The following is a 14,073-nucleotide window of genomic DNA, read 5'->3' as shown; positions in this document are numbered from 1 at the left end:
ATGACTACAAAATCAATGCCACCTTGCACACCAATTCAAGTGACGAATATGATGACATGCGAACTTGCAAAGTTCTCACTCTTCACGGTAACGGAGAATGCGTGACTTCTCTAGCACTATCAATCGCCACAACGAAGTCTCTCTCTCTCTCTCTCTCTCTCTCTCGATGGCTAGTTAAAAAAAGGAGTTTGTTCCAATAATAGGGCTCCTCGCTTGTCTTAATTTTAACTCTCTCTTTTTTTCTGGTTGTGGTTGTGGTTGTGGTCCTGGTTTTGGTTCTGGTTCCTGGTTTCTGGTTTCTGGTTTCTGGTTTCTGGTTTTATACGCCCCCTCCTTCTTTGGCCCAGAGCTCCTGTGTTAGGGCTCGAATCCGCGACAGAGAAAACACACCGGAGTTCCCTGTCCCTCCATCGCCATGCCCCTCATCATCATCATCATCGCCGCCGCCGCCGCCTCCATCGCCATCGCCGTCTCCATCATGCTCGCTCCGTCCACTCGTTCCCCTCCAGGTCCCGAAGCTCCCATGTCGTTTCTCCCTGCAGATTCCTCGTAACAGGTACTGAAATCAGATTTACCAAAACGATCGCTCAACTATATTCAGATTTCGAAGATTCCTGTGTCGTCTTCTTAAGTTGAGAAAATCCCGTAGCGTATATACTTCTTCCTTTAGTTTTCGTTGCGATAGTTCAGATCCGTAAAGAAACAGACAGAGTTAGGCTTATCCTTTCACAAAGAATCTCATACTGTGTATTTTAGAAGAGCAGAAAGCGTTAGATCATTCCACGAAAGGTCGTTGGTTCGGTTGAAGAAGAAAAATATACTTTTTCTTCTGCAATCTTCATCATGGAGGAGACTGTCGCCACCTTCTGTGAAATTCCTAGGGCTTCCTCAAGCAATGGTGTTTCGAACAGTCTGGTGGCTCGAACAGGTCGCCATCAACAGCGTTATGAACGTGGATATCGACTCGTTGCAGGGTAAGAGAGAATCTTCGTGAGTCTTTGCATTCATTCATTACTCAACATAAAGACGAGCAGTCTCCTTAAAATTCACAAAAACAAGGAAATTTCTCATTAAGAATCTTGAGAGAAATAATTTCTCATTGTAGATCACCAGAAACAAGGCATTTCTTATCTAATATTACCAGAGACAGCCATATTCTCATCAAAATTCGCTGCAATCGAGCCTTTCCTCTTTAAATCTTACCTGAATTGATTTGTTTCTTGTTTCAAATAATCAGAATAAAAAATTTCTCTCATTAAGATTGTTGAAAACCATCACCTGTAACATGTGTTTCTGATTAAAATGCATCATAAACAAGTAATATCTCATTAGATTTGATTCAAGACAAGTATTCTCTTTGAATTGTTTGCTGAACAAGAATCCTCATTAAATTTCACCAGAGTAAGCACATTGTTTGTGGTCTGTGATCCCATGCATATAAGAGGAGAGATTAATGTGCCTGTATCAATTTCCTAGCAGGTGTGTACCTTTTCGATATAGGTCTGACTGCTCAGGCAAGGGTGACATTCGTCAAATCATTGAAGTGCTAATGATCACAACACAAGGTGGACCTGGACTCCTTTTCCCTAAGGTACACACACACAGTCTCTCTCTCTCTCTCTCTGACTATGAATATATTATTCGATATTTACTTACAGACAGGTTTACACAAGCATACATACATACATACATACATACATACATACATACATATTTATATTCACCACTCATGTACGCAGGCGAACATCTCATCTCATAAGAGTTATTTTTGCTATGATGTTTAAAGTTCTTTTACAGGTTTTATTTTACATTTCATAATTTAATGAGAATGCTTGGGTGCCTGATCTATAGATTGCATCTTTAATACCCTTATTTCTTTACAATATGGTTCATGTATTTGAAAAACTATTGATGCATGATAAGCCATGTTTAGTTATAATATGATTACAACCTATGTTCCTTTAACAGGGAGGCTGGGAGACGGATGAAACAGCTGAGGAAGCTGCATGTCGAGAAGCTTATGAAGAAGCTGGTGTTCGTGGTGATTTGAAGGTTCTTTTTCTTAGCATGATATTTTTGGATTCTGTTGGATTTTCATTATGAAGTGCCTTTTATACATACACAAACACTATGTGGGTAATACTTTCTGTTAATGAAAAGGTTTTACAAATGCCATGCAAGTGTTGCTTATCTGAATTAAGTACTTAATTATGTGTAAACCTTTTATATTGTCGAGCATTTTTCCTGATTTTATGTTACGCCTGTTGATTATATACTTGTATAATTTGGAACGTCAGTTGAAACCTTGAACATATAATCATATGCAGGGTTGTTTGGGGTTTTGGGATTTCAAAAGCAAACGCCAACAGGGAGATTGTAGCCCAGAAGGTCTATGCCGAGCATTTATGTTTGCTCTAGTTGTCACAGAAGTATTGGATTCATGGCCTGAAAAACATGCTCGGGAAAGGCGATGGGTAAGTAACAATTTGTTTTGAAAATTGAAATCTGTGCTATGATTCTATTTATGAATAGTGATTACATGGGTTAAACATGTTAGATAATTAACTTTGTAATGTGCATTTATTGCTCAATACCTATGGTTCTGTTAATTCTTTAGGTCACCGCTGTTGAGGCGATAGATAGTTGTCGATATGAGTGGATGCAACTTGTATTGGAAAAGTGCCTTTCCCATTTAAGTAATGCGCCGAAAACTGAATCTGTTTCTGAAAATAAAATGAACTCTGAACCTGTTGAAGTGCCTTCTGATTTTCCTGTTGAAGGCTAAATTTTGTTGACAAACCTAAATGAGGCTTTCAAGGTTTGGCTGAAAATTATTTTTTTGCCCATGCATAAGCTAGTTTACAAGATGCATGCGTGCACAGACATTAGTAGAACTGAGCCGAATCGCTTATTTCCCGAATTTTCGTGATGAGTTGAAACATGTAAATGTTTTTTTTGTCGTTTTCGAATGGAAAAGGATTCTTAGTCATGACTCATTGTTGTCTCTGGACTTTGTCTGTCATATATTAATTGGTCTATGGCGTGAGTGATCCATTAGTTCAAGAACTTACTACGCAATTTGTTGTCTGTGTGGCATATGGCCATCAATCATATCATGCACATGACGAATTATATTTGCATCCTCAATTGTATCTGTAAGGAAATGCGTTCTTTGGTTTCGAATTTAGGGTTACATGGTATTTTTTCTGGAAGAGAAACTCAAAGATAATACACAGCTGGGTAAGTTTGAATATGATATGGCAATTGAGGCACTTCAGCCTAATCCAGTTTGATGAATCATACCCTAGATAAACTTATCTTGATTCTGTTATTTCTGGTTTTGAGGGGTTGGTATACTCATCAATCTTCCAATTCTCTATGTTTTGATAATAATCTGGGAATGCAGGGGTATTAACCTAAAAACTGTTTCCAACACAATTTTCATCAATTTTGATGATGGTTTTCTGAGTGTTTTTTGTGAAATAGACTGTCGTTGAGGTGTCGCTGGTGTGTGACCATGATTATCAAATGATGCTGCATGTTATATATTGATCATGTTTTGCATGAAAACTTTGAGATATTTATTTGGTAATTACTGTGTTGAAGTGAACAAAACTCTGGGGCATTTTGGGAAAGAAAAACTAGCAACGTGGGTTTTTATTATCTTGTTACTGTTCTACATAATCATGGTGTTTTCTCTCATTTATTACTGTTATTATCCATATTTCTTGATCCATACCACACCTACACATGCTTAATCAAAGTTGAGGGTCCTAATCACATCTATTTCCCATCTGTGTATTTGATATGTATTTTTGTTCCAGCAGTTAATTTTGTGTCGGTAACGGGTGAATATTGCACCACTCTATATTCACCCCACTCTTACTACACTCAAAATGGAATTCAGTTTACAGGGGAAAACAATAGTGAAGTAATATTTATATTCATGAATAAGAGAAGTACATAAATTTGGATTTTTGTCATTCAAAAGATTGCATGCATTTTAAGCTCTTTCAATCGGGAATTGATAAGAGTAGTATAAAATGCAAATGAACATACATTATGCATGACATTTAAATGGACGAAACATGGATGGAGACTTGGTTCAAGTTTCAATCATTGTTTCTCGTGTCATGTGAGAGATTAAATTAAAAAGATATTTGGCCACCACGAGAATCACCATGCTTGTTTATATGTTAAACATCAGGGTAAGCCATTGTCAGTAACATCCTCACCATGGCTTACTTTTGGTGGCGGGCAAGAAGCAAAACTATAGTTATTTAGACCCTATCCAACCACATGGTTTTGTGTGACTTTGTGGTTGATAGTCTGCCAAGTGTTATGTGTATGATTATTGTACTATAATAATTACCACTGAATTTTGTCTATTCAAGGTGTAAGATTTGTAACGATGTTCATTGTATTCTTTATGGTAATGAGAAATGAGAAATTACTAAAAACTACAATTTACATTTTGATAATCTTCTCAATATAATTATAACATTGTCTTTATGAACAACATTTTGTTTTACTAGAAGCACATAGGTTACTAGCTTTTTACAAGAGATTCTTTTGTGATGTCTTCCTTGGCATCTCTCACCCTACTTCTCATATTTCAAAAACTTCTAATTTCAAACCATGGAACTAACTTAAATGAGGAAAGAACCTCATCACTATTGCTTGATTTCACCAAAATCATAAATGCTTACATGTTTAAACCTTAACCTTTAAATATAAAGTCGTTAGGCTTAAAGTGGATGGACATTTGTATTCTATCCTTTTCTATGACTTCTTGCTTCATTTTTTCACGTCCATGAGAATGTTAGGCATGCACAAGCAGTTTTATCTTATGTTGTGTACAAGGCCACGCCCCTCATCATATAGTTGCGATCTTGGAGCCTTATGGTTTTACAAACAGGTAGGTGGTAGTGATGTTATCTTTTTTCTCAACTAAAGGTTGAAAATAGCCTTTGGTGGGACAGATTTACTAATGAGTTGGTCAAGAAGTATGTGAAGCAACTAAATGAAAGCGAACTTTAGCTTATTTGTTATAAGTTTGGCATTCGAGTGATATGTGAGATAGTGTTAATTAAGCTTCTACTATTTTATGGTTTCTTTTATCAATGGTGGATTACATCCCCATTGGGAGGAATATATGAAATGATTGGTAGAGTAAAAGCAACTGTAGTAAAACAGTTTATCAGTGTTACTCCCATATGCTTAATAAGTGTATATCCGAAGTATAAATGGCAATTGATTATGTGACGGATTTTGTTTGAACTAGAAATGGTGATAGTGCATCTTGATCCAAAAGAGGTATATGATCCTTTCAGTTGGACTTAATTGATTGGAGTCAATGCTGAAATAAAGCAATCTTAATTGATTTGAAACCATGTATAAGCAATCTTAATGGTAGCTTTTGATTTGCAAAAATAAAACAGCTTTCTACACATCTGTTTCTTCACACGAAGGCTACCAATGGATCTATGTGGCATGTTCCAATTATGCAATCTCATTAGTTTTGCTTTGTCTTCAACGCTCTACAGTAATGGGGGGTCTATCACAGAACCGTACGACTCTCGACATCTTCCTCACTTGATACTCATTGGAGCAAAGTTAATCATGTCATATATGAAAGGCTTGTCGGTATACCAATTTCCTTCTCTACAATCTTCTTGACCTTTGTCTGATTTAGTGCAAACGACATAGATATTCCCTGTGCGATACATGTCCAAGGTCATAGCAACTTTTTACAATTTTTTGTGGTGCATGATTGTACAGTACATTGGCAGAAAGAGAAGAGAGACAAAGAGGATGAGAGAGACGGGAGCTTTTTCAATTTACTATCGACCAAACTAGGCATAGAAGATAATCAATGATACAAAATGTGCGTGGCACTTGTACAAGAAATAAAACAAGATGCAAATGGAAAATAATGAAGACTACAAAAACTAGAGAGGGAGGGAGAAAGTAAATTAATGGATGGATGGAGGAATGAATGAGTACACTTAAATATATATGATCATTGACAAGTATTATAGCAACTATGAATAGAATGCCACCAAAATGTTTCTGATTCTATCTATGTTACCAACATATTTCCGATATTCCCACCTATTTTTATGAAAAAGATGAATATTCAAGTTTCTATATTTACTCCATGGGAGTGACGAAAGCACTATTGATAATTAAAAAACAAGCCATTCACAAAATGAAATCCAACTACTTCTCCATTAAAATGTTTGCCTAAAACTAATTGCAATGGCAGATATCAAATTAAAAAGAACTTGCTTTGCATAAAAATAATTACATTGGCAAAATACCGCTCCTCTATATAAAACACTAGCTAGCATAAGGGTTAGGATAAGGGCCATGCTAGCATCATACCAACTAAAAATTGAGAGTAATGCTAGTGGATTAGAAGTATCACAACTTATTACGAAGAGAAAGTAACCCTATCGTCGTAACTTATGACGAAGAGAAAAACAGCTAACGTTGTTGAGAAATTGAATTCAATTTACCCAAACATTGTCTATGCGGATGCAAACAAGGTTGATGGTAATGTTGAAGGCCCGACATTTGTCGGCATAGAGGCTGAAAGATCATCTTCATTATCATCAACATCCCATAAAAATGAAGCATAGGAAGCCATGACATAGCTGCACAACACACATTAAAAAAAACATTTGATTAAAACCTCAAATTATTTACAGGCTTTATACATAATCTTCAACAATAAACTTACTAATTCATCGACTAAAATCCAAAAAACCACAACTTAATAACTATGAAATCATTGGATTAAGAAATCAAAATAAACAAAGAGCGTACGTCTTCAACACAAAGGTTACTTTACCCATAAACTACGATACAAGACATTATGCAAAATAATGCAAAAATATTACTAAGACTGAGAACCTTAAGCTACAATACTAAATAAAGCAAATGCATCTAAAACGCATAAGCACATTCAATAGCAATATTAAACGTGCACATCATGTATTAGACATTCTTAAAGTCGAGAACCTTCAATTAATGTTCATTTATCATGAACTTAATATGAATCTACAGAAAACATGCATACCATTACCCATCACATGCACGTAGAACATGAGGTATCAAGAGTCATTGTGCAAGCCGAGAGAGCCGCACAAACAATGACTCAATAAGCTACAGATGCAAAAATTCTACCACGGTTATGCATATTAAAAATGATCCAAAAAGGCATGAAATCTAAATACTGCTTACACAGGAAGACCCAAAAGGCAGAGAGATATAAGACTTATTTATGTTTTATTTAAATATATACACCCTAAACACTTGAAATATATACATATGCCGACAAGCCATAAACTCATTAGACTCATGCATGTGTGTGCATGTGTCAATAAGCCATACATCAGTAAAAGCTGATTCGGGTTAATAAACCATATAAACCATAGATCACATGTATATATTGCAGCCATATCAACCATAGATTTCTAATACTGATTAATAACCCAAGAGAGCAATATATCATAAACCAATAGGCCAAAATTACTAAAACTTTGTAAGGATTACGAATACATTGACAAATTAAAGAGTTGGTTTAGACTTATGAATCCATTAAAAAGAATGAAAGAGATAGAAACATGTATTAACTAACCAATCATCAGGCGCAGCTTGAACTGCCTGATCATAATACATTTCAGCCCTGTCTTGATCTTTATGAACATCCCATTGAAGTTTGGCATACTGAGAGAGAACCTCTCCATCGTGAGGGTCAGCTAAAATGGCCCTCTCATAGTATTCCTCAGATCTCTTAAGATCTCCTTTCTACATCAAAAAATCAAACAAGGTTAAGGAAAAACAATCAAAGAGAAAAAAACCCTTCTAAGAGTATTATGCTCAAAAGAGTAAAGAAAATTACAGCAAAGCTATCTGTAAGTAAGATAAAAACATCTAAAAGAATTCTTCTAATCATGTTGTGAAGACAAAGTGAAACATGATAAGCTTGAAAGTGTAAAAAGGAAAAAGAAAATACAGAATGTGAATAAAGAACAAATTAGGAAAAATACAATACCTACAAAGCTCTAGAATGATTAAAGAGAGAAAAATTTGTTTGATAAGGGACGAAAATGCAAAGTTCAATTTACCATGAAACTAAATAGAATGAGAAGAAAAGAATGAACAAAGCTGTACAAGGGCGATTTTTTATTATTATCTACAGATTCCCTCTTTTTTTTTCATCTATAGCTTCGAATCAAAACAAGCTGAAGTACTGACCATAATGGGAGAGAATAATGGGAGGGAAATATATTTTCTATTGTCATTATTTTTCCAGTCAGCCATGGATTCAAAGCCATAGAAGCTGAATATAAAGGGGAGGTCTGACTAGCACTCCTCAGAATAGATGGAAGGGAACACCATGAAAAACATATATACTAACCATATAATTAAAATGCAAATGAAAGAAAAGATAAGACTTACCTCTGATAGGAACTGCGCACAGTTTCTAAGCAAAAGAGGATTCATGGGATCTTTCTGCAACATATCCTGGTAATAAGCTTCAGTATTAAGGGCGAAAGCAGCTTCTTTTTCATCATCATCTTCTTCATCATCTTCCTTCAGATCTTCTTCTTCTTCTTCTTCTGGAGTGACGAGATCGAGGCCACCACCATAGCCAGAAACCTTAAGTCCCCTGGCTAAGCTCAAAAACCCGAGTTTCTTGCATTCGGATTCTGTCAATGGTCTACATCCTCTCGCATTACATGCCACAGTATGACCCCCGGAGCTCACATGGAATGTCGAATACACTTCTCCATCGCTCAAAACAATAGACCTATGTTGTATTCCTTCTTCTTTCCTTTCGATCTCTTCTTTGTCTTCTATTTTCTCCTCATCTTTGAAGATCGACCTATCTTCGGCAGAAGAAAGGTCTAGCGACGGGGTTCTGTGAAGAAGAGAAGAGAGCTTTCTTCTGCTGTTCCATTGCTTGCTTCCATGGAAGCCTTGGAACGAAGAAGGGTCTGTTTCTTCTGCAAGAGCGCCCATTGCTGAAGAGAAACAAGCTAAATCGCTCTCAGATTGAGCTCTGATCATACGGTTAGAAGATGCTGATGCTGATGCTGATGCTGATGATGAAGAAGTGGCATTAGAGCGCGGAGGAGGAGCATCACACGAGGAGGAAGTTGAAGAAGAATAAGAAGCTAAGATATGGAGATCTGCAGAAGGTCTGCGATGGTGAAGGGAAGAAGAAGAAGCGGAGGAGGAGGAGGAAGAAGAAGAAGAAGAGGAAGAGGAAGAGGGGTGAATTAAGCTATGATGATGCTGGTGATGGTTCTGCGAGGGTTCTTCTGCATCATGCTGGCAGAAGAGAGAGTTGAGAACAGGTGCAGAGGAGGTGCGAAGAAGCATGGTGGAGCGAGAAGAAAGGGACGAGGAAGCAAAAAAGGAGAAGACAGAAGAGAGATGTGGGTGATTGATTGTTGGATATGGGCGATTTGAAGGAAAGCTTTCTTCTTCTTCTTCTTCTTCTTCTTCTTCTTCTTCTTCTTCTTCTTCTTCTTCTAAGGGGTGGAGCAGAAGCAGGAGGAGGAGGAGGAGGAGGAGGAGGAAGCTATGGCGATGGTTCCCTGTGCAGAAAAAGATCTTGGCCTTTGCCCTATGCTTCTTCTTCTTCTTCTTCTGAGGGCTACAGTCATTCATTCATTCATTCACACCTACCACATATATAGATATATATATATATATATATCCTCCTATCCCTCATTCGAACCCATGGCCTCACTTGGTCTGACTTGTCTTGACTTTACTTGTCTTGACTTGTCTTGACCTGATCTGATCCGACTTGACTTCACTTGACTTGTCTTGACCTGACCTGACCTGACCCATCCATATACCACAACACAAAAGGAGAGAAGAAGAAGAAGAAGAAGAAGAAGAGATGAGTAGAGTAGAAGAGAAGATGGAGAGAAGCGGAGTGGATCCATCTCCTTCCTTCAATTCTCACTCTGACTAGTGAACTCCCGACTCCCATGGATATATCATATATATGCTCGAGAACACCAGCCAGGACACAATTATTGATATCATCCGTTTGCCAAACCCAAATGCATGTCCGGGAGAATGCGTATGCGAGATGGGGCCGGGTTCGGTCTATTAAATCGGGCTTCTTGCTCGATCATGAGCGCTAAGACGGAAGTTGTTTTGTGTCTGCCGTTTGGTCCCGTGAGAGGTGAGGAAAGTGGGAAAGTATACAAAGGAGCTCTTTAGGTCAGTTGAGGCCATACCAGGTCAAATCTGTCGATGAGGATGTATGTTACCATACAATCCATACTGTTGTGCACATAGATAGAGTGCATGATGTGGCGTGCCCGTTGGGAGAAGGTCTGAGCTCGATGCAATGCATTAGGACAAAGTTGTCAATGTATGCAACTACATCAACAAAAGGCTTAGAATCCATCATCGAGTAGTCATGGATTGATCGACAATAGTAGGAGGACAAAGTTGTTTGTGTTTGTTGCTATCATTTTCTCTCTTTGCATTGTATTGTATATGATATATCAACGTTATAAATTTAATACTCTAGAGACAGCCGAATATGAACCCAAGAAGAAACATGTTTATGCATCTAAGTCTCCAAACCTAAAAATGTAACCTTGTGAATCTAATGAACGATTATGCGTAAATGCTACTTTAATATTGCATGCAAGCACTACATGTCTTGTTAGGCCAATTTCACAAGGCAATATAGAACTTCACATGTTGCAACATATTTGTTCCATGAAGAGGCAACAAAATAATCTAACATAATCAAAGGGTACATTGTGGTAAAACAAAAATATATAGACGCATATAATAAAGATCCCACTGGGAACTTGATGCACATATTTGGGCTTCCTCTTTTTTCACCTTACAATCAAGGCTTCAACGTATCAATGGAGAGCATGAAGATGAACTTCTCAGAGGTTTTCTCAATATTGATCATGTCACATGCACATTTTTTTGCAACACAAATCTATTGATAGCTCAATGAGAAAGTTACAAGTGCATGTGTAAACTTTTTTTTGTTGACATACAAGATAGGTACATCTCACTTACCTTGTACAACAATGTCCTCGATAGTTGGCCGAGTACGAGAATAGCTAGTGGATATAGGACATGAGACATCATGATGATCACATACAATATCATGTCTATTGAATCTAACATTGTTATTGGGCTATGGAGAAGTTGAGAATCATGTTCCCAAGCTCACAAATGAGGATGCATTGGCTATGGACCATGGTTGTGAGACAAGTCAAAGTGTCTGCCCTTACAATAGGTTAATGTGAAATCATCTTATGTCATGTCACTTGTGCATGGTAACATCATGGTGTCGTGTTATATCTTTGTCTTTGTCTTCTGTCTTTTAGTGGTCTACTCACATTGTTTCAAGATTCCTGGACTAGGACTCGAGAGTAAATGAGACTCCCTAATAACTCGAGTAAAAACAATAATGGGGTTTTCTATAACTTCACTTACCTCAATTGTGACAAAAACACAATGGTTAGACCAATGAATTTCCATGGTGTGTCCCGAGTCGTTATTGTACCTTTGATACCGAATTTCAACCTTCTTAAATTCATATGCAGAGGACCCATCGAGGACACCTACTTTTCAATTGATGGCGCCCCCACGATCCTCCTCCTCCTTCCATGCCAGTACATAGGACCCATAGACCTCTCACCACCTCTCCTTTTTGGCATTGTCACATCAAAGGTACCCCACCTTCTTCCAACATGACAATTGCATAAACATCATACTAATTTAGCAATCCATCTAAAGAATATTGAACTTTGTTCTTTCCTTACGTGCTCCCTCCTAGTATTATCGTGCATAACATAGCTCTTGGTTGCATGAAAATAATAAAGTATAAGGGAACATATGGGTGTAGTCACAAAAAAAGCAACACTCATTTTTAAATAGCATATTTGAGATCATGCCAACCCTTGGAATAGCCATAAAGCATGAGGCACACAAATCGGCTAAAGTTTCGATCAAGTGAGGTCCTAAGGGATCGATGAGTGTTTTGGTGAATGACCACTAAAAAATCAAAGAGGGGCCTCATGATTCAATGCATGAGATGTTGCACCATATTAGCCTTCCTACAGGGTACATGTAATTTTGAGTAATCAAGGATATAGAAACATAAATATGCATAATTGTAGGAGGTGTAAAAAATACATATATGCATAACTACATATAGAATATGAACAAAAGGGAGCTCATGTCAGGGATAAGAAAGCTGATCCTTCTTGGGTTTCAATTAGATGCTTTTAATGAAGGATAAATTAGTACAAGACTCGACCATGAAAATTTTAACTAATCAAGGAAAACCTGTTGGATTTATAGTGGGCATGCCATAGATGTATTTTGCCTTTCTCTCCTTTTTTATATCTATTATAGAGATCTTTCGTAAAACTTGTAGATATTGATATTCTAATGGACCTCTATTGCTATAACACACGTCTTCTCACTTACTTGTTTTATGTGTTAATAAAGTAACAATAGACTAATATGCTTAGTTATGTTTGTATCTCAATATTGGATAGCTACATCTCACATTGTAGGTGAACATCAATTACGTGTTGTGTATACATGCTCTCATCTTAATTAGCCTATGTGATTCTGTTGGGTGTATAACCCTTGTTACCATTAATGTTCATTTGGTTTGGATTCCATTGACGCGTCGAAATATTAGCTTAGGGTTTCTCAACAAATGTTAATTTATGTTGCCCCAAGGTGCCTCACATCGAGGGCATCTATGTGTTCTATGAAGGGTTCTCTCCCTTCGTTCAAATAGTTGGTTGAAGAGTTTGGACTGGAGTATACCTTCTTGGTAGCAAACCAAGTGAGGATCGTTGTTAACCATCATCGAGCTTTTAGTATTGTGCACCCTCACTCGAAGAACTTCCACTTGCCTCTCTCACCATGATTACAATAATAGGCGGTTGGTTATCTAAGATTTAAAAGTTGGTATTAACTAGATTATGACAATCATACAATACACAACATCAAGGTAAATACACCCCAACCATTAAGCAATTGCCAGTTAGCACATACAAATGTAAAGAGTGATTAGTGCTTATTTTGGGGCTCTTACACTAATAACTAGTTAACATGAGGGCAAAGAAAGCACTAGCTCAAGTTGCTTAGGGGCTCCTAGCTCTAAGATTACGGAAGATTATGACATGCATACAATGCATACAACATCAAGTTAAATACACCTCAACAATTAAGTAATTACCACTTAACACATAAAAACATAAAGGTGATTAATGCGTAGTTTAGAAGCTCTTACACTAACCACTAATTAACACGAAAAGAGAGTAAGAGGGGAAAGAAAATGCTAATTCAAGTTGCTTATAGAGGCTCTTATCTCTAAGATTATGGAAGAAGCTAAAAAGTCACACAAAAAGTGACTTTTGTAGCTTTTTTACATGGGTTTGTCCCCTTTTACATTTGGGTGGCCACTTGACCGAAAGCTTTATACACAATTTTCTCCCCTCTTACATCGCTTGCCCAATGTTGGGCAAGCTTTTTGATCCCTACTAGAAATTTTCCTACTTCTCATTAACCTAACTGGATTTTCAAAATTTTAACCAACCATTTTCTTATCAGTGTTCATGTCATTCAGAACAAAGAAATTCTAAAAATTGATTCATCGCATACCAAATCTTTAAACATAAACTCTTGAAGGAAAATTTCACAATCAGTAAAATATTTTTCTAGAGTATGTTGGACTAGCATAACATAATACAATGATGACAAATATACATACACAATCAATGTATGGAAGTTTTCAACACAAGAAAGGACACAAGTTTCCACTGTGGATCTTCCAATCTATCAAAAAGAATGAGAAAGTGGAATATAATCTATCACACCCAAACATGAATGTATACTCGCACCAACAATGAACACACTCATTTGTGTTTGGAATGAGCTTGATTACCGTAGGGTCAAGATTAAGTAATGCACGCCTCACTTGGTCAAGGTTTGTTCACTAACTAGGCAATTTTGAGGATGAATGCTTGAATATTTTCATTT

At 37.0% G+C, this 14,073-nt stretch overlaps 2 protein-coding genes across 4 annotated transcripts; one reads left to right on the top strand and one right to left on the bottom strand.

The window, feature by feature from the left end:
- Nucleotides 1–394: 394 nt before the first annotated feature.
- Nucleotides 395–2,989, top strand: LOC147862954 (nudix hydrolase 16, mitochondrial-like). 3 transcript variants are annotated; one of them, XM_087321717.1, is made up of 6 exons: nucleotides 395–556; nucleotides 765–974; nucleotides 1,480–1,591; nucleotides 1,969–2,052; nucleotides 2,328–2,474; nucleotides 2,618–2,989. In XM_087321717.1, exons 2-6 carry the CDS (start codon nucleotides 844–846, stop codon nucleotides 2,783–2,785), a joined length of 642 nt encoding a protein of 213 aa, XP_087177843.1. In that variant the 5' UTR covers nucleotides 395–556; nucleotides 765–843; the 3' UTR covers nucleotides 2,786–2,989. The 3 variants fall into 3 exon arrangements, with proteins under 3 accessions (XP_087177843.1, XP_087177844.1, XP_087177845.1); XM_087321718.1 differs by having other exon boundaries at nucleotides 398–556; nucleotides 757–974; XM_087321719.1 differs by having other exon boundaries at nucleotides 405–549; nucleotides 757–974.
- Nucleotides 2,990–6,210: 3,221 nt separating this feature from the next.
- LOC147862953 (uncharacterized) lies at nucleotides 6,211–9,446 on the bottom strand. The gene is made up of 3 exons (XM_087320912.1): nucleotides 8,470–9,446; nucleotides 7,646–7,815; nucleotides 6,211–6,659 (listed from the first exon to the last, which is right to left on the bottom strand). Exons 1-3 carry the CDS (start codon nucleotides 9,394–9,396, stop codon nucleotides 6,533–6,535), a joined length of 1,224 nt encoding a protein of 407 aa, XP_087177038.1. The 5' UTR covers nucleotides 9,397–9,446; the 3' UTR covers nucleotides 6,211–6,532.
- Between the last annotated feature and the right edge of the window lie 4,627 nt (nucleotides 9,447–14,073).

Source organism: Azolla caroliniana, unplaced genomic scaffold (assembly GCF_043228905.1).
Source record: "Azolla caroliniana isolate FFs.n. ecotype wild unplaced genomic scaffold, voAzoCaro1.0.p SCAF_6, whole genome shotgun sequence".
Taxonomy (NCBI): Eukaryota; Viridiplantae; Streptophyta; class Polypodiopsida; order Salviniales; family Salviniaceae; genus Azolla; species Azolla caroliniana.
The sequence above is the reverse complement of the archived record's forward strand: the minus strand, read 5'-3'. Positions and strand labels throughout refer to the sequence as shown.